The sequence below is a fragment of the Nyctibius grandis genome, chromosome 1, assembly GCF_013368605.1.
Source record: "Nyctibius grandis isolate bNycGra1 chromosome 1, bNycGra1.pri, whole genome shotgun sequence".
Taxonomy (NCBI): Eukaryota; Metazoa; Chordata; class Aves; order Nyctibiiformes; family Nyctibiidae; genus Nyctibius; species Nyctibius grandis.
The window spans coordinates 67940312-67965190 of record NC_090658.1 but is presented as its reverse complement, the minus strand read 5'-3'; the positions used below and the strand labels follow the sequence as shown (position 1 = coordinate 67965190).

Genomic DNA, 24879 nt, shown 5'->3' with positions numbered 1-24879 from the left:
GCTTGAGTGTTATGCATATAATAAGATGAAAAGATCTAACATGGGATCAAAACTAATGTTAGAAACAGAAATCCATACACAACAAAGAATTGCATGCTACCATGTCTAATAAGTGCCACAACACATACCAGCTTGGTAGCTGCGCATTTTAAAAGCATGTTTAAAAATATGTGAAGCATAAAAGCTTGATATGAATAAAGGCAGAGGGGAAGCACCTGCTGAGCTGCAGCAATATGCGCAGCAGGTAAACAGGCTTTGACAATACGTTACAGAGCAGCATCCACTATCTTCAGCAGAGCGTACAGACATCTGCACCAGAAGAGTTCTCTACATCTGCATGCCAGCCCCACAGGGTATGTATCCAGGAGTTAAAATTTGATGTGACAGTGACAATAATGTTGAAGCTCCATCCTCAAAGTAGAGTTCAGTTTATTCTTTAAAGAAAACAGAACAGCAAGCCAACAAAGTGTCCTTCTTCAGACTACCCGCCTCATGGCAGCTGTTGTATGTCACCTCAAATCCCAAAGAAGACCAGTGAATGCTGGAATGAGTTGAGCTTCTCAACATACACTCCTTCACTGGAAGGATTGGTCAGTTCTTTGTATCATGGTGAAGATGTTCAATACACCCTCTGACCACGAAAGGGAGCATTACGTAAATCTTCTTACATTACATATGCCTTTAGCATTAAGTATATAACTTAAATATTTTCAGGATCCAGTCATGAAGATTTTTGTAGACTTGTTTCAAAGAATATTTGTTTATAGTATTATAAACAAATAAGATGAGATTATATACACATTAAAGAAGTTATCACATGCCAAGCTGTATTCAGCCTGTAAACGGTGATAAGGTTCTCCTGAGTGGCTAGTAAGGAGAAGCTTCTATATCAGGCTTCCCTTGTGCTATCTCTGAGGTAGAAAAAGTTCAAGAAGTCTGTTCCTTGGTGGAAAGCACCACCAGGTTACTATTACTTTCTGCACAAATGAACTCATATATCCAGAATGTGTGCCAAGTTGGAGGTTAAAGTGCTATTACAGTCCCCTTAACCCTTGCAATCTAGCAGTAGCAGTATGGAAACTGAAATATGAGACTACAAACATTAGACTCTTCTCAGTGCTGCCCAGTGACAGGAAAAGGGGCAACAGGCACAAATTGTAACATGAGAAGTTCCATTTAAATATGAGAAAAAACTTCTTTACTTTGAGGGTGACAGAGCACTGTAACAGGCTGCCCAGGGAGGTTGTGGAGTCTCCTTCTCTGGAGATATTCAAAACGTGCCTGCACGTGACCCTGTGCAAAGTACTAATACAAAAGACAAAGTTATACTTAGCCCATAGAACAGTGGCAAGTCCCTCCAGGGATAGCAACCAGGGAGAGGAGGGGAGCAAAGCACACCCCCATCCCCCAGCAGCTTTCCCATTTATAGTGAACGTGATGTTAATGTTACAGGATACACCTGTGGGCCAGCCTGAGTCAGCTGCCCTGGCTTTCACTGCTCATGGCCCTGATCACCATACCATGGCTGGCCACAAACTGAAACAAAGTGTAACAGAAAATTGATTCTATAATTTTATCCCCACAAAACAAGGACAGACTATTAGTATAGCATTTTTTGTAATGAGACAGCATTTTTATGTTAATTTTGTAATACCAGTTATAACTTAAAAGCTATATTGATACATTCTATGTGTGGATAAGGAGGAGAACAAGCTGACTGAGAGGGCAATAACCAATGTAAACATGGTTTGAAAGTGGAAATTTTCATTTTAGAATAATACTTCATTGTTTTGAGGGCAAATTCTAATGTCCCCAACTTTGGGCTTTAATGTTGGCAAATGTTTAACAAGTTTTCATTAGAAAGTGACAGGGAGCTTTAAAGACAGGAACATGATGTTTAGAATTCTATCATGCATCTCCTAATACTGAAAGTAAGTAAAACCTTCTCATCACCACTTGTGTTTTGTGGTTCCGTGATTATGAGGCAAGTAGTATTTGCTTTATTGTACAGGGTAATTTTTGCATTTTTCTTTAAAACATACCATAATGTAATTCTATTCTAAAGGCTATTGTCCCTTTTATTTTTCAACAAAAAGATGTTTGAAGTAGTGATGTGTTTTCATGCCAGAGCTTTTATCAGTAGTTGAAAATAAGTGAAAATAAGATTTTCCACAAATTACTTCCAAAAATATCTGCAGACAATAGAATAAAACTGATGAAGTAATTCTGACAGGAAAGCACATAAGCATATTTGACATCGGTAAGAATGTGAATCATGACTGAAAATTTAGCTGAGTATATAAAAAAGGCAGAATTGATTTTTCAGAACATAGTGTGCTATAAAATACAATTTAATAACTTCCAGCAGCTTTTTTCTATCTTAAGTATTTTTGATTTACAGACATTTTCCCTCAGGCAGACTGTTGTGTCCAAACAACTAATTTATTCCTAAATTTAATATACTATGAATACACTGAAAATATGTAAACCATTTATTTCAATATAAGTTAATTGCAAAAAGTAAGCAGACCACCTAGGAGGTGAGGAATAAATTAAATATGTAATATTCTTTCATTGAATAGATCAGTAAAAGATAATTACTTTTTATTCTTAAAATTTTCCTAGCTAGGATGTTGCTTTTGTTGATATATATTTATTGTATAGTCTTAACATCAAACGGAAGCTATGCTTGATTTACCATTATTGAATTAAGCTCTTCTGCAGTTCCTGTGAGGAGTGTTTTTTTAGTAGTTTGAAGGACATGGAGTGAAAGGAAAACCAGTTTTCCATTGTTCAATGTCACCATTTTTCACTTGTTGATGGTTAGTGTAGCTTATTCAGTGTGCTGCATGGTTACAGAGAGAGTCTGCTATGCTTCCTACCTAATCCCTGTGAGGTATTCTAAAATAAGACATGGTTGCAGATCCGTAGAGATCACTACTTCAGGAATAATACAAATACTGACATAAAAATATAGTTGTTGATGAAAAGGGCTTGTTTTGCTTAATACCACAACTTACATTTCTCTTTCAGAACAGTACTCAGCCACGAATAGAAAACAGATGATAATTTCATTTCCAGTAGTTTTCTTATTCTAGACTGTACATAAAATATTTTTGAAGCCCCTAGTACTTGTAAAAGTAGTTTCTTTTCAGTGGAAATCATTTCAAAACACAATGTGACAGATTTTAAAGAAGCATTGTCGATGTGGCATATAGTGTCATTGTCTCCTAGAAAACAGCAATGCGCTGTTTCTTATGGAAGCAGTAGAATGTAAGAGCAAGATTACATCAACCACAAGCTAGAACATGACATTATTGTCTTACAGTAGCCTGCCAGATTACTTGAATTTTTAATCTGTTCTTAAACACATCAGCAAGGGCCATCACAGTACCTGCTGAATACATAGTATGCGATCTTGTGTTTTTCAAATGGAGATCAAATATTTAAGATCTGAATTAAGATTTAATGACAGGAGAGAAATCTGAACCACCCCTCTGTTTATAGGCAGTTACACAGATCTGTTAGGTATGAATGGTTGGAGGGTGTCACTCATGCTGTATAGAGAACTTCCCAGGAGGGTGCAACATACAATTCATGAACACGTTGCTTTATTACATAGGTGAAGAGTTTCTGTTTCTTCTTATGAAGTTTGTCTGAGTTTGCATGTGGGCCCTTATTTGTCAGTCATCCAGCTGGGGACAGTCCAGCACTGAGCTTAATCCCTCTGCCCCACAGCTTGAAAATTTACCAGAGGATGTGGGTTAGAATAGAACCACTGTAGGCAGAATGGTGCCAGACCTTACCATTTACAGATGATGATAATAAATGGCTGAGCAATGCATAAGTAATAACTTTTTTACACTGCCTTTCATGCTATGTGAACCTTCCTCATCTGTTCCATTGCAAGATTAAATATGTTAACCACTCATGACAAACTCTCTGATATTGCTTTAGTGGTTTAAGGTACCCTGCTTGCTTGTGCTGTGCCACAGACAAGGAACGCTTGGGATCAAGTGGAGATGATAATGCTTAATCATAGAGTCATAGAATGGTTTGGGTTGGAAGGGACCTTAAAGATCATCTAGTTCCAACCCCCCTGCTGCAGGCAGGGACACCTTTCCTCTAGACCAGATTGCTCAAAGCCTCATGCAACCTGGACTTAAACACTTCCAGGGAGGGTTTAATGAAGCTGTTCTTCCTACTTCTCAAGTGTTGGCTGCCGTCTCTAGGCTGATGGTGTAGTGTTTAAGAATGTACTGATTTCTACACAAGCATCGGTAGGTCAGGAGACTTACATAGCCAAAGCTGTGGTACCAGGCCTAGGTCAACCATGCATACATACTTATTAGATGTACTTATAGACACCTGAAGTTAGGCTTCCAATTTTTAAGTTTCTAAACCTGCCTACACTGTATTTTCTGAGTCTGTGTGGATTCACATTGCTGCCATTCCGAGTAGATACCTGGGGGTATGCGGTTGGCACAGTGCTGAGCTTGACAGCCTGAGTTGGCCCCACAGACTCTGTTCACCTGGATTTGACTGAGCTATGAGTACAGGAAAAGTGACCTCCTCTTGTCCTCTCTGGACTGCATGGTTTTACTTCAGGTAAATAGCTTGATTCCTGAAGTGCTGAGACACACAGTTGACCCTTTGGCATATACTTTTAAAACGCTCTGCTATAACTTCATGTTTTGCAAAGAACAGATTTGTCTTAAAAAATTCTGAGTAACCATCCACAGCCTACAGATTACAGCAGAAAGTAATTGCTGACTGAAGACTGTTTTAAAAACCTTTTACCTTTGAAATCACTCATTTAAGGAAACAGTGAAAATGCCACAATTGTATTTTAATACACTGTTTCCATAGCTTGTTTCTTTTTTTAAAATGCTTGTTACTTTGAATCAGAAACCTTAGATACTGAACTTTATTGCTTTAGTTAAGAGAACAAACAAAAGGCTTTCTTACACATAAAACTGTTCCTAATTAAATACATTTGGAAAGTGGGTCAAGCTGAACAGGAACAAAGCACTCTTTTCTGAAATAAGAGTGTTCACACATGGAATTATTCAGAAACAGCTCTTAGTACTTTAAAATTCCCATCCAGTGTTAATCTATCTTATCTTTCAAATGCAGGCAAGCCCTATAGTCTTCCTTCCCCATTCCTACCTATTGTGTTGCAAGCACAGAACACATTGGATGTTAAAAATTTGCATCACTTGATTAGGATGTTATACAACCTTTGGCAGAAGATGAGACTTGTTAGGGTATCTTTAATATCAGAAATGTTATTTTTAATACTGTACTGCAGTTGCATTGGATTGATGTGAAGATATAATTTTCAGGATGGAACCTTTGCTTCTTTATAGATTTTTTTTTTGTCAAGACATATATAACCATTCTTTGGTGAAAAAATATACTAGGAAGAGTTAATATAAAATTAAAGAGCAAAAGAAAATTACATGGTTGTCAGGATATGACCATATAAACACATGGAAGCAAGTGAAAGCAATCATTGTTTTACCTGGCAAATATACGTACTTATGGATGTACTCTTTTAGAAGCATATGTTGAATTCTTTGTGATCTTTATTATTGGTGAATTCCATTTTCCATACATTGTAAATTCCTTTCCTGATGTATTACCCAAGATGCAGAGATGCAAATCTCCAAATATCTCAGTTACCATCCATAATCCAGATCAGCTGTTACCTCAGTTATTTACATCTTCCAATTGTCTTGCAGTTATCTAGTCAGAGCTTCTCATATATTTTTTCTTTTCAGAAATATACAAATATCTGGTTTATCTTTCTTCATCATTCTTTACCTGTATTGCTTTGATTGTACTTAGTGGTTATTTATATTATTTGGGATAGCTTTTCTTAATTTTGAAGAACACAAAACACATAAAGGCATACTGTTTTTCCAAATGGAGTTTAAAATTCTTTCTACATAGGCATAACAAACACATATTTCAAAGTTGGTTTTGTTTAGCCCGCACCCAGGGCTAAACAATAAGCAGTTGTTCTATCATCCAATGTCCCCTCCCCAACCAAGAAAAGGAATAGGGAAAAGGAGGGAGACTCATGGGTTGAAATTTGAACAGATTTAATAAAATAAGAAAACCAATATCAATACTAATACAAAAGACACAAAGTTATACTTAGCCCACAGAGTGGTGGCAAGTTGCTCTAGGGGGTCACAACTGTTGAGAAGAAAGGAGAATGAAAGAAGGGAGAAGAAAGCAGAACAAAGAGCCCCCCATCCCTAGGAAGCTTTCCCATTTATAGTGAACGTGACGTTAATGTTACAGAATACACACGTGGGCCAGCCTGGGTCAGCTGCCCTGGCTTTCACTGCTAAGGGCCTTGATCACCATACCACAGCTGGCCACAAACTGAAACAAAATGTAACGGAAAAGTGATTCTATAGATTTTATCCCGACGAAACCTGGACAAAAGTAAACTTAATAATAAACCTTTGAAATACAGATGTGTAAATCCTAATGCCTTAGTTATTTTTAAACTATTGTAAGTAATTTCCTGATAAAGAATCATCTGTATTTTTACTGCTTCTCTGTATCATGGGGCCTTTTTTGGCTTATACTACCAATTTTCACCATGATGCTGTAATTATTCAGGTTGCTTATGAGGAATAAGGGCTAGGAGGTTTTAAAAATTGAGTTCTTTATGATTGTTTGCCCTTTCAATAATTAAACTCTCCAATCACTTTCAGTCCTTTTCTTCACTTCTTTCTCAGTTTGGGACTTCAGTGGTACAGGGCCAGGGGTGGTGAGGCTTACATAATGAAATTCTAAGGAAAAGAACATTATTCTGGGAGTACTGCTCTGTAGTAGGGTAGATTTAAAGGTAAGAATTATACAGCAGAGTGCAATAGTCAAGTACAAAATATTTTTGAGTATTTGAATATTTTTGAGCTTCTACTTAGCATCACTTTTGTCTAGACTCTAGAGGAGTTGCAATGGTCAAACACATGGAATTAGTCAGCTGCATAAAGTTTGTCTTTTGTAGTGGTAGCTATTCTGACTATTGCTTTTTTGTTTGAACACTTTTGTCTTTATTGGTTTATTTAATTTAATGGAAGAATCTGTAAGGGGTTGTATTCTGTTACATTCATACATTTTTTCAATGTAAATTTACATTTGTGCAAATTCAAATGTCCATCAGTGTGATTATATTAATAACTTCATGCTCTTCATGCAATTATAGTAGGAATTCTCTCTACAGACCCTCTCTTACAGGCTGCTTTCCAAACAGATTTTGGTCCACAGTCCTGGTCCACAGTCTTTTGCACCATGAAATATAACACATGGACTGAATGTATGTTATCTACCTGACTGAAAAGTGCGTTTGATAGGGGTATTATGTTGACAAGTCCTGCTGTTTTGTATTGAAGGAGGGGTCTGTTATATGTCTTTGTGCAATAACAAAAATTACAAGTCAAAGAAAGGTTTTAGGTGGATATCTTTTGTAGGAATTTGGCCCCAGAATGAGATGCCTCCATTTCCAATTGTGTGCAGAGTTCAGTTTCTCAGAGTCACGAGATTGCAGGCTGAATGGAGTGCTGCATTGAACAAGCCAGTGGGAAACACCCAAGAACGAACTGTGTCAACATCTCTCTGTCTTTCTTTGATTTTTGAGTTAGGTATCTCACCCTACTGGGATCCAAAGCCCTGTATCCTCTCCTGATGATACATGGGTACTTAAATCAGGTTTTGCTTTTTTATTTTAAGGAGGAAATACTTACTACATATATAGTTTTGTTACAATTCCCACTCAGATTGGACATCTGGGCTTTTTTCTTCTCCCAGCTTGGGGGAATTCAAGCCCCTGAAGGCTGGAAAAGCCACAGCTGGCAGCTTAGCATGGAAGCTGAACAACGCACCTATGTTCTTCAAGGAGCTTCTCCAGAGTAGCAAAGAATTCAGATCTCATAGGGCCAAAGAATGAACCCACCCTGCCCCAAGTCAGACTCCATAATCCTGTTACTGTTTCTTGGAATATCTAGTTTTATGGAGGGCACAGGCACAATGTTAAAATGCCCATTGGACTGTTAATCTTGTGGCTGATTTAGGAAAGTAGAGTATGTGGTTTTTTATTCAGTTTTTGGATGCAGACAGATCACTTCTGTCTAAATGCTCTGTTTGGTGCTTGTCTTTTTTTAGTATTCATTAGAGACTATCAGTATATAGGGTTGATACATACATATATATATGTCTCTGTGTGTGTGTTTGCATGTTTGTGTATATGCACATGCACGCATGTCTACATAGCATAACTCCTGGTATTTACTGTGAGGTAATGCAAAACGTTCCTTTTAAGCAGCTTTTTTCTTGCTGGAAACCTTTTAATCAATTTAGCCACAGAAGTGGGTGGTGTTCCCATGGAGGAGGTTAAGAAAAAGCACACCAGAAAAGCACTGAATATGTATGGTTTTGGACAGCCTTTGATTATGGGACTTGTATGGTACCTTGACATATATCAAAGCTGCTTCCTACCAGTTGCACAGTAGGTTCCCCATGATAGGCTTTGGACTGAGTACAGCCCAGATGTTCTTTTTTTCATGTATTGTAAGCACATGATTCATTGACATGTTCCTTTTCTTTGGAAACATTTTGGAGAGTCTTATACCTACAGACATGTTTATGAATGTCCATTTAAGGGAGCATCTTTTTTGATTGTTGCATGTTGTTACTATCTTTTGTATGTGAGCTTATTTTTCAAGTTATGCTGTCTTTTGCAGTTTTACGTAAAAGCTTCGTTAGCACTTAAATTGAAAGTTCATGTTTAACATTGTAATTAAAATAAATAAATCCTATTTTATCAATTAGTATAAAACAGCAATATAAAAATCAGGGCAGATACTGAAGGAGTAACCAGTGATTTCTGCTATCTCCAAAACATATTTATCATTGCTAAGGATGAAAACAAATGTCTCTTTCCCTTCTCTAGGAGGGAAACACTGTTGTAGTTTGTACAGTACACAGAAGTTTTATGGAAATAAATAGAATCCAGAGCAAACAAAGGAAACCATTTTACTTCTTTTAAAGCCTGTTTATACATGAGTACATTTTGTGAAGAAGTATTTTTCAATACATTGAGGAAAGGAGAAAGAATTTGTTATTTTGCTTAGTAGATATTGTATCCTCTCCTTGTTCTGACAGCAAATGCAGAATCACATTCCCCTTTTTTTTTTTTTGACCTTTATAAATATCACTATGTCCTTGGAGTAAAGAAATATGTAGGAATGACCACTCAATTACTTATGTCGTTGTCGGTTAGTATAGGCATCTCAGCCAAAGCTCCCAATTCTTTAATTCCTTTTTAAGACTGAATGTATTTTTCTCAAAATGATATAATTTTTGTATAAATAGAATAGGTGTTTATATATGAAACTAAAATTCCAGAACACACTTCCCTCATAGTTATAAATCTTAAAAACTGAGATTGAAAGACAATAAGCATGTTTCTAGATGAAGATACAATCAAGTCTTCTATGTGTAGTGGTAGATGGCTTTTTTTTGAGAACCTTCCAGTAAATTACTCCTAGCTGTTAGCTCACTTTTGACTCCACAGACTTTGAGATTATGCACTTTCAGTGTTACCAACTTTATATTAAATAGATACCACTTCTACATCTTTTTATAGAGATGTGATAGAAAATCATAATGCACAAGCTTTGCCTCACTTGTTCTTACTTTACTTTTTACTTTTTCCAGGTATACATAACATTCAGATTAAATGTTGTCTATACTCTTATACATAATGACATACAAAATAGCTTATTGTTTTGAGTTTATTTGAAAATGCATGTATTTTAATTTTAAATCTGTAAGTATATTCTGTTAATGTTTGAGTCTCTTGGGTAAGTAGTATAATTAGGTTTACATTATTTTAATTAACTCTAATATTTTATCTCATCTGCAATTGGAGGCCATTGGAAAATTGGCAGAACCATTTGTTTAAATCAATATTAAAATTAGGAGGCTGTTGATCTGTAGCAAAGGAATGGCTGCGTTCCAGCAGAAGTTTCTGGTAACATTGGGGGAAGACGTAATTTTTGAGTTACTTAGGTTTTTCTGAGAAGAATGTATGAAGGGAATAACAAGAATCTGTGTATGACTAACCAAAAGGAGTTTAGTTCACAGTCATCTGAGAAAGAAAAAGCTGGCTGGCATTCCCAGTTCTTTCCTTTCTATTTAGAGTGAGTTTTCTGCTTTGGTCTCATGAAAACCTTGGAGCAGAATACTGTAAGAAATGAGTCAGTGTTACTGCCTGTCCTGATCTTTTAGTAGAAACTATCTGGCACTTCTCTTCATGATGATGAATCTGATAGATTCACACACAGGCAGCCGTGGCAGTGTAATACCTATTAGTTAAAATTAAACCAACAGTTATCCAACTAGCAATCCTTCGGCAAGGTGTTTGTGCTGTGTTGGTAGACCATATGCTAAAGGGTCACCTGCAAGTGTTAAATGCAGATTATTCAGTACACTTGCTGCAAAGATATATTAATAATGAATGCATTTTTTGTGCCTGTTTGTGAGAATGAACATTTCAAATTCCATGCTGTTTTTCCCTTCCTTTTCATAGTTCAAATTAAAACAGCAAGAAAAAATTGTAAAAGGAAAGGAACAGCTTTTTAAAATTACAGTCAATAAGTCATAGCTAGACTAAATGTTTACGATATTCTAGGATACGTGGGCTAGATCCTGAAATATTTTGCATTGCCCCATTTCTGTCTTTTTAGGAAGGACTGAGAGCAAAGTTGTTCCTGAAATAAGTTTGTTTTAACCAGTATACTCAGAGTAGACCTTAACAGTTCAGCACATTTGCTATCTGCAAAAGATTGTACTCCGTATATCAGTTTTAACTGGTGTAGATATGGGCTTAAGCTGTACATATTGCTTTAAATTACATTGTGCATCTCAGATGAAAGCCATGGTGCTACACATGAATCAGATAAAAAAATTCAAACAAAGGGTCCATACTTGATTTCTGTTTGAAATTCAAGGTGGAGACTGCTGAATTTCTGAAAAATAGCTGTCAAACCTGCATAAAGTATAAAGCCAGAGATGGTTCCATAGTCCAGCCTGACCTCTGCTGTAGCGTGGGCTGTTAGCCCACCTGGCCCTTTGCTTAGATGAATGAGTTTAGGTAGGCTGAAAAGATGATGCTCCTATGGAGTCTGGCAGGTGCGTGGTGCAGATATGGAACAAGGATGGTTTGCTTGCTGCCAGTGGTCAAAGCCCTGGCAATTGTGGAGAATTAACTGCTTGGAAGATGAAGCTGCTTTCTCCTCTCATTAGCGTGGAGGAAGCTAGAATTCCTCTGGGCATCAGTCTTGGTCACCAGTCTGACTTGATGCGTGCTTCATGTGTGTGTGCCAGTCAAGTACTTAAAATTGAGGATTCTCTGTACTGAACCTGGTCACAGGTCAGAGCATCCTTCTCTCTTCCTGCGCCATTCACAGACCTTCTTCCCACTCTGGCTGATCTTTTCGAAGGACTGTTGGCTGTGAAAGAAAAGGACGTATTTAAGGATATGTTCAAATCTAGAGATTCCTTTTCTGGAAAGCTAGAGGAGAAATTTGCTGGTCAATATCTTTATAGATGATCTAGATGTAGGGATTGAGTGCACCCTCAGCAAATTTACAGATGACGCCAAGCTGGGTGGCAGTGTCCATCTGCTGGAGGGTAGGAAGGCCCTACAGAGGGATCTGGACAGGTTAGATAGATGGGCCGAGACCAACGGCATGAGGTTCAACAAGAACAAGTGCCGAGTCTTACACTTTGGCCACAACAACCCCATGCAGCGCTACAGGCTGGGGGAAGAGTGGTTAGAAAGCAGCCTGGTGGAAAGAGACCTGGGGGTGCTGATTGACAGCCAGCTAAACATGAGCCAGCAGTGTGCCCAGGTGGCCAAGAAGGCCAATGGCATCCTGGCCTCTATTAGGAATAGTGTAGCCAGCCGGTCTAGGGAAGTGATCGTCCGTCTGTACTCAGTGAGGCCGCACCTTAAATACTGTGTCCAGTTCTGGGCCCCACACTTCAAGAAAGATGTTGAGCTGTTGGAGTGAGTCCAGAGGAGGGCAACCAAGCGGGTCTGGAGGGTCTGACCTACGAGGAACGGCTGAGGGAGCTGGGGTTGTTTAGCCTGGAGAAGAGGAGGCTCCGAGGTGACCTTATTGCAGTCTACAACTACCTGAAGGGAGGTTGTAGTGAAGTGGGAGTCGGCCTCTTCTTGCGGGCAACTAGTGATAGGACAAGAGGACACATCTTCAGGCTTCGCCAGGGGAGGTTCAGGTTGGACATTAGGAAGAATTTCTTTACAGAAAGGGTTATTAGACATTGGAATGGGCTGCCCAGGGAGATGGTGGAGTCACCATCTCTGGATGTGTTTAAGAAAAGACTGGAAATGGCACTTAGTGTCATGGTCTAGTTGACAGGGTGGTGTCAGGGCAACGGTTGGACTCGATGATCCCTGAGGTCTCTTCCAACCTGGTTGGTTGATTCTGTGAAATGTGTTATTTAAAATGAAATGGAGTCAGGGGTTAATCCTTTTCTTTCATAATATTTTTTTTCTTTATAATCTGAACAAACAGATTGGTTAAGGTGTGGTCCTTGGTTAGCTGTACAGTTTACTAAAGCAAATGACAAAACACAGGCAGATTTCAGTGAACCATATTAAGGTGCAGCACTCTAGCAAGTGCTATCAGCTGACAACATCAAGACTTTACTAATTGTGTTTTTTAAAAAAAAGTTTTACATGGATTCCTTTGCTGACTTTACTCTACTTTCCTTTTTTCCTCCCATGAATCATGAAAAGCCTTTGATACAATCTTAAAAACATAGCTGTAATGCACAGTAACTAGCATTGGTCCCTTCATTTCTGTTCTTTAATGCTAAGTATTTATTTGCACAGCACCAAATACCACGTTCTCACTGGCATGACAATAATATGGCAAAAGACTGAAAAATTACCTCAAACGCTGGGGTTTTTTTCTCACTAGAGTCAGCAGAAATACCCTATTACTACTGATTTCAAGAACTTCAAAGAGCATAGGGCATCTGTCTATTCAACATTGACTTTCTCTTCAGACTGTAAAAATACGTATTTAAGGAGCCTTCTGCTGTTGTACTGTCAAGCACCTCTTGAATAAATGAAAGTTTTGTAGAAAGGACTACCTTAATCTCAACTCTGTCCTGACTTGCATTCTTACCAGTAGCTTTAACAAGCAGGAGAAAAGGAATTTTGTAATATTCTCAGAAAATTAACAAATCTGGGCTCTGGAGCTCCAAATGTAGAAGACTGGGGAAAAGTTGCAATACTGAGGAATGTTGCAACAGGAATGGAAAGGGGGCTGTAATCAGGGCCTCCGTGTGCAGCCTTATGCCAGCTAAATTTTGAGCACATTCAGTGGGCCTATTTATATGTGTGTTCCAAATCCCAGAAGAATTCTAGTATAGAATGATAATGAAGAACAATACATCAGCAATAAAATACTGACTGGGGTCAGCGGCATTAGCAGATCTGACACACAAAACTGTGGGACAGTTTCACTGACTTTCTTGACAAATTTTGAAGGGAAAGAGTATTAGTAGTCACCATTTATTTCAAGGTTTTTTTTTCTTTTTTAAAAATGTTATTCAATTTGCTTGCTCTAGTGGAAAAATAATTTTGATTTTTTTAAAAAGAATTGTTCTTAAAGGCTGTGCACAACCCTCAGTGTTTCAGAAAGCAAGTTTTAACATAATGTCATTGTTAATATATGTACATTGCAAAAAATATCTCACTGTGCTGTGTTCATATTGCATTTTATTTTAAATGTAAAAATCTGTCATGTTTGAATGGAGAACAAGGGAAGGAAGTACAAGAACAGACCTCGAACTGCTTTTTCTTGATAGCCAAGTTTTCCTGTTCATCAAAAGAAGCATTTAAAAAAGCTAAATGTAATCAGGAAAGTAAAGAAAATATTCAAAACAACATTTGGGCAAAAAATAGAAGTCCTCTTAAAAAAAAGGCGAACAGTTTAGTGATAATTTGTTGGAAATTAAGGTCTACCAATTTAGATATAAGAACATAGTTATTAGAGCCTTGCCACTGCCACATCTTTCTCTTGTTTAATTTATATACACATAAGAAAAAAATTATCATTGTTTTACTATAGCAAATAAGTTGAAAGTAAGGGAAAGTTTTTATGTTCTCCTTAAAACTTTTTTGGTGTCCTCACAGTCAGGTTAACTCTCAGTAAACCATCATTGGACAATGACAGCTGTCTGTAGCTACTTACCACTTGGCAGAATCATTGAGAGACTGCCAGGCTCTGAACATAACTCTTTTCAAGCCTCATTATCTCAGCTTTTCAGTTCTCCTTTGAAATTTTAGAAGGAAAAAGTATATAAGTACCAACATTTTTGCCTTGACTTAAATTGCACTGTTTTTTCACACCTGGCATTTAATAATTTGTATTAAGCTAAGAGATTCAATTTCTTCTTGTCATTTTGGAGGGGTCTTCCCCTACAATAACTAATGTATCCTTCAGTTTCTGGTCCCCCTGCTTTTATACATTCATTAATCTTTCTTTTCCACAACAGCAGGAACTAGCTGAATATTGAATTAAATGAAAGCTTGATAGGTCTCAGAGGCCTAGGCTTGTAAGGTGAACCTTGGGAAGACCCTGAAGCCTGAGATGTACTTTGCCCCAGCTTTTCACGTTGTCATTGTCTGAGGATGTATCTACAAATCTCATATGTCAAGGGGGACACATTCTCATATGCTGGCATCCACTGTGAAGTCCATCTCGTACACTCACCCTCAGTCAGGCAAAATCACTGCAGGAATAGATGGGATACCTCAGGACATACACACCACAGATTGACACGTCCACTCTGCAAAGAAGGATGCCGTGAGTACTCTGCAGAGCTTGAATATATTTTGGGTTTTCACCCAGAGGTGCTGTATGGCTTAATCTAAACACAGCTCTGAATGCATTCCTGAGGGTAAACAGTCTGGACAGTTGGCAGATTTGGTGTTGAGCCTCACCCTGAGGTTGCACTTAAAATAGAAGGCAGGCGTGTCGGTGGCTGGCGTCCCAGCCTTTGCTGAAAAGGTACAGTGCGTTCAGCAAACGGAACTCACAGAAACAGTGACGTACAGTGAATAGGAGCAAGATTCTCTCTCTAGAAGGCAGTGTTGTAAAACACATTAGTGGTGAGATTTCCCTGGAAGTATTTCAATGTGGTTTTAAAAAGCATAGCTAAAATAGGCTCTTCTGTTTTAGAATGCAAATGCCAACTCAGTATCATTTTTTGATTTATAATACATATTTCTAGGAATATTCTTAAGCCATTGAAGAATAAGAAAATAATATACTTTAAAATTAAATTTGTCTAATCATTTAAGCTTTTTCTCCAGAAAAATTGAATGGGAAGTGTTTTCAGAAGGACACAATTGAAAATTTGATAGAATTACACATTACATTACAAACCAAGTATCAGAAATAAATGGGAGCACAGTCTGCACTGTCAAACACAGCAGAAAAATGTTTGCATTTTGGGAAGTCCAACAGATGATTTGTTTATCCCTAGTTTTTCTTCTAGGTGGGGATTGTAATTCTAATTTGGTAGGTGCTCCCAAAACAACACTTAGAGGGATACACTGTCTTCTGCACTCTTCTGTGTGTGTGTATGCATGTTTATATACCTAGGCTTGGGAACAGCTTAAGTTCTGAGTGCAGAAATACTTTTAAGTTGAAATGCAGATCAGCTTTTCTTCCTCACCCACTTTTTACATAATTTGTACCACAAGCATCATCTAAAAAAAGCTTTGCTAGTTTCCTTCTGGGCCAGCTGAACAGTATTCAGGAGCATTAAGAAGGCTGAAACTGCCTCTGCTTAGAATGAATACCTTTTAGTTTCTCTTAGTCTTTGTCTGCTCTGAAGAGAGACACTTTCCAAGGTTCAAAATTGTAATTTCTGCTTGGTGGAGGCCAGTAGTTCTGTTTGCTGGTTTTGCACCAGTCTCTCTTGGCCGATCTAGGCAACAACCCTTGATAAAGGATGGCACCTTGCCATCCCTTACGTGGAAAAATTCTACCCCTCAGCTTCAGTCCCAAGGTGCCCTCCAGCTTCCCTGCCTCCCAACAAAATGCATACCAGTGTCTCCTGGGGCTTGTTCATTTTTGATACTACTTTGCCTGTTTAGGCCTTGTATGGCTAGACTTGCAATGATTCTATATCCCGTCACACTTACGTGCCTGAAACAGCTGAAATCTTTGCCGCTCTGCTATAACTTCTGTCAAAATGTACTTTGTGTGTCTCACCAGAATTTCAAGAGATGTCAAAACAGAACAAACTACAGGCCTTGAGATAGCAAAGCACTGAAAATGTGATCAGGCCCACCTTTGTCATGGAATATATGCCCAAATACTTAAGATGGAACGTATGCCGCTGGGGAGGTTTCAATTGACTTCATGGTCCCTACCCTCATCTTGCAAGTTAGAGCACGTACACTGATCTGGCCAGTGTTAGAAGGCCAAGGTCCTCCTTGAATCCTCTGTTTCTTTTCTGCATCTGGATTTGTGCTTATGTGCTTTGTTAGTTTTGGCTAAGAGATGGCTTGTAGATGGATGAAAGAGGTCTGTCACTGGTTGTGACTATTCCAGAACTGCTTAATAGAGTATTGTCAGCCTGACATCCATGGATTGCCAGGACTGCTTAGAAAGCAACCAGTAAGAACTATGGTTATTGCATGTTTTAATAGAAGGATGCTTGGTTTTAAGTACAAGAGGACTTTGTGCTTCTTATGCTGCTTTGTAAAACATGCTTGTCAAAAGATGACAGCACCAGGAGTTTTGTATTTATTTAGGTACTACGTAGATGTGATCTGTCTATTATGGAAAGAGATTATGCCTACATAAGACTGAAAAATACATGTTATTTTTTGGTGTATTACTTGAACATTTCTGATTTTTTTTAACTTTTCCTGGTGGAGAATATTTAGTTTCTTGCCTAAAATGTTGCCTGTGTTCTTGTTTTGATCCTGAGCAGAATGAAGGATACTGCTCACTCTTGGAAATAGTCTCTCTGTGCTTCTATGACTCGCTTCACATATGCCCTGTAGTATTCATGTTTAATTCACTTATGTTGTAGAATATGGGTCATGTTCTTTTCTTTTTGCTCTTGGTTAGGCTGACAGCATCTGCTCAAGTGAGGCAACTGCACAGCTGAAATGAATTTCTATGAATATAGAACTTAATAGCTGTTACAGTTATTTTTAAAACTTGTATACCATCCTGATTTTTTGTTTCTGCTACTGGAAGATAATAATTCTTAAAACAGTAAATGATTTAATTATGGCTAATAACAGAGTAGTAATGGAAAAGAATTAAAAATATTACGACCTGGCAACCTTATTTTAATGCATTTTAGTTTTGGAATGGTACTTACCTTAAAGACAATTCTATTTTCATAAGAAACAATGCCTTGCAAATATGTTAAATATATTACACTTGTTCTTCTCAGATAAGCTGACTTATCTCTGTAAGAAATATGAAATATTCATAGAATTCTCCAGTCTGAGATTCGTACATGTAGGAAAACAAACATATAATGTCGTGAATCAAATAGTAGTTTGAATATGAAGCACTAGACATTTTTGTGGAGAATTTCTGCCACTGATTAAATTACTGGTTTTCTGGAAAGCGTGTCATACTAACTAGAACACTTAAAAAGTGCAGGTTAATAGTAGCAGAATTCATACCCTCGTGTTGTGGTAAATGGATTCTTTTTCCAACTGTAAATATTAGTCTTTAGAATATGAACAAGAATATACAAAAAAAGTAATCTAAGCCTCATCATTTATTTTATCGGTGTGATAAGGAAAAAAAGTGCATGCTTTATCCATCCTTCATATTAATATAAAATGTTAAGAATAATTGCTATCACAGGCTCTCTTTTATATTCAATGGCTACTCAAAATGTGTCAGTGACTGCAGGTATTACCAGAGAAGGTGTGCAAGATTAGGTCTTTTAATAGAAAGTATTTATGGATTTGGTTTCTTCTGATTTTTTTTTCACATTCTGAATGTAAAAAGATTACTTTCAAAAGCAAAGTGACTGCAGCCATGAAAGTCTGCTTTTCCAGTGCACACAGATGATCTTGTCAGTGAAACACCATGGTTTTCCTGGATCTCCTGGACAGGAAATTGTGTTCAGACTTTCTAGACTATAGTCCCACAATTTCTGTGTATACCTGCATTCCTTCATCATTAGCCTAATGATAGAAGGCTTGTGGGATCATGCTTTGCGTATGAGTATGTGCGTGTGTTATCTGTACATTACAACAATAATTTGTTGGCAAATTTCTGGTTAATTCAACAGATGTAGAAGTCTCAAAATATTAAGTATCTACATACTAGCGGAAATACACATCCAGATAGGAGAGAGAGATTTTATTAATTCCTGCAATGAAGGAAAAATCGTAGAATGACCTCAACTTGTAAGAAACACAGGGCATCCAGGGACTGTTGTCATTACGAATGGCTTACAGTGGGTCAGTCTTCAATATGAGTTCCTTGGACACCAAAGAGCTAGTTCTCAGCCACGTAGCTGACATACATTCTTTGTCGTCACAAACAACAGTTTGTGATGACAGCTCTTTGCAGTGAAAGCTGGGATATTTACAATATACTTACCCTGCAACAATGCTTTGATAGCTAACAGTGTGTGAGCACCCCGACAGTGTTTGTCTAATTCCTTTAAAAATTCAATGCACCACAGGACAAAGGAGGTAGGAGGCTGGGCGGTTTTGGTTCTGGTGAACGCGGGAATACTTAAACAAAATATATGTCTTTCATTTGGTTTTATTTACATACTTTGGCTGTATAGACTCAGTTTGCCAAAGCCATAGAGGCTGTGCTCCTTTACTATCCTGTCTCGCTGTGTATGCCAAACTTTCGCTCTTAAGTGTTTTATTACTTATTTACTTTCAAGTAATTAATGACTGTGACTGAGTAATGTTGGGACTAGTACTAATCCCTGTAGGCCTGCCTTTGATTATTTTTCATCTTTCATCACTGACTTACTCTTTACTGATGTTGCATCTCATTAAGTTTTTTATTACCTTAGAAAAGCCTCAGTTTATGATGTCCACCAGGTGACCTTCATCACCTACACTTGTGATACGTACCCTGCTGAGAAGGCAGGCTAGTAACCTGGAGGGAAGGTGACCAGCTCTATTCCTACCGAGGCTGGTAGCAAATCCCCACCGAACTGAGAGGAATAATCCCAGTTTGTTTCTCAGCATCTCTTGCTAGGGCTGCTGCTCCTCCAGCTGCTCAAACAGCTTTTTTTCCTTGCTTGGTCTTACTCATTTTTGCTTCTGAAGGAAAGAAGGAGAGCCCATTTATTAAGTATAAATACTTAATATATTTACTTAATATATCCTTAACCACATTTTCTCCCCTTTCTCAGCACACTTTTGTGGAGAGAAGCTGTGGTGGCTGAGGACACGCAGCCACACTTTTTAAACGCCCGGTGCTTTATTTACGGCGGCCAACTTGTGCCTATTTTTTTAAATGTCCTTTAACATAAAGACGAGAAGAGGAAGATCGGGCAATTCTCTTTAAGACAAATTGCGTGGCAGGGAGGAAGGTGCAGGGTGCGAGTGGCGGTGCCCGGACCCCCGTCCCCCCCCGGGCCGGGGCCGGGGCTGCCGGGGCGGGGCGGGGCGGGGCCTGCCGCTCACGGCCGGGCGCCCGCTCGCTCCCACAGCGGAATAAGCAATTTCTTCACGGCTACAGTCTGATCTGCAGCTTTCGCTTGAGGTGCGCGCAGAGAGGAGGAGAAGGAGGAAGAGGAAAAGGAAGCGGTAGATGCCATGGGCCAGCTCTGCTGCTTCCCTTTCGCCAGGGGGGAGGAAAAAAACAGTAAGTGGGCAGCGGCGCCGCGGGCAGTGCCGGGCTGTGCCGCCCCGGGGGGCAGAGCTGCGGGGGCGGGCGGGCGTTCCTCGGCCCTGTGCTGTCCTTTCGGAAAATTAACCGATTGCTTTTTAGAGGAAGGATGCGGATAGGTGGAGGCGAATTGGGCAACGTTTCTACTAAGTAGATTAAGATTTCTTCGTAACAGAGATAAGTAATTATGTCTGATCTTGTTTATGAGCATTCTAGCAGTCCGTTTCTCTATGCAAATGTAGCCGAAGTATTTTAATTTTCCTTTTTAGCAAGTGTGATTTAGAGTAAGAGATGATAAAAGGCTGAAAAGCAAGTGGGATTTTAGGGAGTGCAATTTAGAGTAAGAGATGAGAAGGTTGTGCTGTTGATAGCATACACGTTAATGGTAATACTCATTAGCAACAGATACAAAGAGTGGAGATTTTCTTGGTGGCAATGTGGACAGGTGATGAAGGAAATCATCAGTTCATTCTCCATTTGGGTGTTGGTTGGATGTGTAGTTTTAAGCTGACTGAGGGAATAGCTGCACTTCATGTATCCATCTGGTAGTGTCTGGAGTGACTATCAAGTATGTTTCTCTGGCTTTGCTTTTAGTTGAGGGAATCTAAGTTGAATAAGAGGAAGCAGTTCTGATTGCCTCATCCTTTGGTGCGCCGAGTCAAACTAGCAAATTTGACTGGAATGTTGTTTCTGTTAAATTATGTGCTGAAAATGATGTTTGTCCTAAGTTTGGTTACACAATAAAATATTTACTCTTGACTTCTTGCTCAGTGAAATATTTTCAACCTTTCTTCTAGAAGATGCAGCCAAATTTCTGTCACACTGTCTCTGAAATCAGTTTTAACTAAAGTCACACAATTCATTAGCTGTAGGCTAGAAAAATCCAGTTTTCTGATCTGGTTTCTATTTCATTCTTGTTACTCAGGAAGCTGTCTAAGCATAAATAAAATCAGAGTTTATACCATCAATTAAAACATAAATGTGTGCACCAATAGTGCAAGAAATCTAGAAGATAGCCTCAAGAAAATGAGTTGGCTGTTTTAAAGCGTTTTTCCTTTAGAGGTCATGGTATGAGGATAAACGCTGTAAATTTTGCCTGGGCAAAATGGTTAGGAATATTTTGTATTTCAAAACTCTTTTTTTATCACATAGCCAGTACAGACTGTCTTTATGTGAAAAGCAAGTAGCTAGTGCATCTCACATCTAATATATAGAATAGATGGAGACAGGCAGCAAATACAAATTGTTTTTAAGATTGTTCTGTTTACACAGAGCAAAAGGTACAAAAAAGCGATAGATACTTCTGTGTCCTGCTTCTTCTGATCCCCTCACTTCACTGCTTTTCGACTTTTCTTGTGTCATTACCTGTCGTGCACCAGCTTTCTTCATATGTGCTCCTGTGAGCGAATGGAACATATAGTGAATATAAAATTTAGCATGGCGTAACCTGGAACTGCTTGTAGTCAAACAAATCATTCGGGAGATGTTCTTGTGTACAAAGTCACAAAGGCTTTTGAAAAAGGTGGGCTTTTGGCATGTAGCAACTGAAAGGTGTGGCACAAACCCCCGAGAATGAGGAAGGGACAAAAAAAGATAGTTATAGGACGATGGGAATCTGAAGCAAGGAGATGTGGCTATGGATGAGGTAAGAGGGCGGTGTCTGAAATGAGGAGGAAAAAATAGATGCAGCACTGTTTTACCATTGTTTGTGGGGGAGTAAGATAGACTGAGGCATCTTAAAAAGGGAAGGATGAAGGAAGTATGTGACGAGTGTGGTGCCTATGATTGGCTTTTCCCTCAGTCCAGCACAGTCTGGAGAAATGAGAGAGAAGAGAAAGGGCTTTCCCTTCCACTGGTCCCTTGGCCTCCCTTCCTCGCTCCTGCCACACCGGGGTCTACCTCTGGGCGGTGGGAGGAAGCACTGCGGCGCGTGGCCGCCTACCTGGCGTGGCCGTGCCCCAGCTAGACGGGCGGTTTGAAGCTGGGCGCATGGAACAGGCAGGAGGGAATGACTTTCACATTCATTTGTCATCTCGCTGTGATATTATCATGGTGGCCTTTAGACTAATTGTGTTGGGAAATTAACCTGGGCTTTTTATTGCCACTAAATTATCCTGGTTAGCAAACATGCAGGTGCAAATCACGATCATGTGATTGTTGCATATGGGAAACAAAAGGTACATTAAATAAAGGCAAGCACTGGCAGTAAACAGCAGCTCACCATGCTACTTGACTCACTTCAGTCACAGTGAAGATCACAGAATCACAGAATCAACCAGGTTGGAAGAGACCTCAGGGATCATCGAGTCCAACCGTTGCCCTTGCACTACCCTGTCAACTAGACCATGGCACTAAGTGCCATGTCCAGTCTTTTCTTAAACACATCCGGAGAGGGTGACTCCACCACCTCCCTGGGCAGCCCATTCCAATGTCTAATAACCCTTTCTGTAAAGAAATTCTTCCTGATGTCCAACCTGAACCTCCCCTGGTGAAGCTTGAGGCTGTGTCCTCTTGTCCTATCGCTAGTTGCCTGGGAGAAGAGGCCGACTCCCACTTCACTACAACCTCCCTTCAGGTAGTTGTAGACTGCAATAAGGTCACCTCTGAGCCTCCTCTTCTCCAGGCTAAACAACCCCAGCTCCCTCAGCCGTTCCTCGTAGGTCAGACCCTCCAGACCCGCTTGGTTGCCCTCCTCTGGACTCACTCCAACAGCTCAACATCTTTCTTGAAGTGCGGGGCCCAGAACTGGACACAGTATTCAAGGTGCGGCCTCACCAGTGCCGAGTAGAGAGGGACGATCACTTCCCTAGACTGGCTGGCTACACTATTCCTAATAGAGGCCAGGATGCCATTGGCCTTCTTGGCCACCTGGGCACACTGCTGGCTCATGTTTAGCCAGCTGTCGATCAGCACCCCCAGGTCTCTTTCCGCCAGGCCGCTTTCTAACCACTCTTCCCCCAGCCTGTAGCGCTGCATGGGGTTGTTGTGGCCGAAGTGTAAGACTCGGCACTTGTTCTTGTTGAACCTCATGCCGTTGGTCTCGGCCCATCTATCTAACCTGTCCAAATCCCTCTGTAGGGCCTTCCTACCCTCCAGCAGATGGACACTGCCACCCAACTTGGTGTCATCTGTAAATTTACTGAGGGTGCACTCAATCCCTACGTCTAGATCATCTATAAAGATATTGAACAGCACCAGCCCCAGAACTGAGCCCTGGGGAACACCGGTAGTGACCGGCCGCCAGCTGGACTTTGCCCCATTCACCACCACTCTCTGGGCTCGGCCATCCAGCCAGTTTTTAACCCATTTAAGAGTCCACCCATCCAAGCCCCGGGCAGCCAGTTTGTCCAGGAGGATGCTGTGGGAGACAGTGTCAAATGCCACTGATGACAATGTCCAAGCTTTATTATGGTCTTCCTATAAGTTTTGTTTCAGCTGAGGTGCCTCAAGTTAGACACAGCTGACAAATGCCTGTTATTGAATTGCTGAGAGTTCATTACTTAGTAAGGAAATGTTTCCATTTCATATATAGTGTAGTTTCAAAAGGTGTGAACTATATTATCTGGTACTGTTACATAGTACCTATTTGTGCTGAGTGAGGTGAAAGCTCACTGCTTTCATGGCATGCTTTTTAAATCTGAGTTTAGATCTGTTTCACATCAGCTCTGAATTGAATTTAGCTTCAACCCATTGCCTAATCTGTATTGCTTAAAAAGTAAAAAAGAGAAATTTAACCTTAGAAATTAAGAGATGCATATGACTGAAATGCACCAAAGTACTGACAAATGGAAGCTGAGTCGTTTTATTAAGTTTGAAGAGCCACTTGCTTACATCTTGTATCCACACATGGTACCTATTTCACATTCCTCTCTATTCTCTTCAAATACAGGTGTAACCTTGGAAAACACTTAGCCAAATTTTATGGTTATGGTAAGATCATAAGAGTGGTTGTTCTGGACCAGATTTAAGATCCCTCTCCCCAGTATCATAGGCACAGGGTGCCTAATAAAACCATTGGAAAAGGGCAAGCCTAAGAAGGTGTTTCTTCAAAATACAGCTCCAGTGCTGCAGCAGTTCAAGGCTTATGGACTTCGTGGAGTAGCATCTTTGACAATGAAAAGTCTTTAATAAATTTTCTTCCAAGAATTTTTCCAGTCACCTCTTGAATCCACGTAAACTTTTAGTAATCTGTACTATCTTCTAGAAAGGAGCTTTACAGCTTAAGTACATATTTTGTGAAGAACCTTATTATCCATGCCAACAAATACAATTTGGTTCACTGAGTACTACCTAAACAGTTTTTCTGCCACACTTGATAGAAATCAATTCCGAGAATGTTCTCTGGAGAACAAAGAGCTGGGGTGTTCTACAGAGAAGGGAAAGAAAGTATCTATCCTGACCACTGGTTGTGGGACAGAGATATAAGTAAAGCATGAATAGCAGCTGTTATAACTTAGGCATTTAGCACCTTCACAACCTATTCTTTCGGTTGTCTCAGTGAACAATCATGTAACCACTCTAAGGCTGGGGAGCTTTCTACAGGGATGCAGACACCTGACTCAGCATCTCCAAATGCTGCTTTTATGTATATTCATCTATGCATCTTATGTCGAGTCCTTTACCAGACAACCCTTTTTAAATAACCAGTGGCTTAACTAGTTTTTTCTTCATTTTTAAGTAAATAAAATGAGACCATATTGATATTATTACCCTGATCTTGCACAGGAGATCCCTCAGTTTCCTATGAATTTGAAGGCAGTTATGCTTGTGAATGGAAATAATTGTTTTAGAGGTTACATAAATTTTGATTAAAATTTAGGAAGACTTTTTTTTCTAAATTAAAAGTATTCGGGTGAAAGTTTGTTTATTTAAAAAACAATGTTAAATTCCAGTGAATTTGGTGGGT

The 24879-nt window shown here is 39.3% G+C and overlaps 1 protein-coding gene across 3 annotated transcripts in view; it reads left to right on the top strand.

The window, feature by feature from the left end:
- Positions 1 to 24879, top strand: part of AKAP7 (A-kinase anchoring protein 7) — a 94637-nt gene that overhangs the window by 47293 nt on the left and 22465 nt on the right. Inside the window, exon 8 of one of the 3 annotated variants that reach the window (XM_068412618.1) lies at positions 19495 to 19556. The exons of the other annotated variants lie outside the window; for them this stretch is intronic. Coding sequence (XP_068268719.1) covers positions 19495 to 19550 — 56 coding nt within the window. The 3' untranslated portion in view covers positions 19551 to 19556. Of the gene's footprint in view, positions 1 to 19494; positions 19557 to 24879 lie in introns of those variants that run through there. 3 annotated transcript variants of the gene reach the window in all.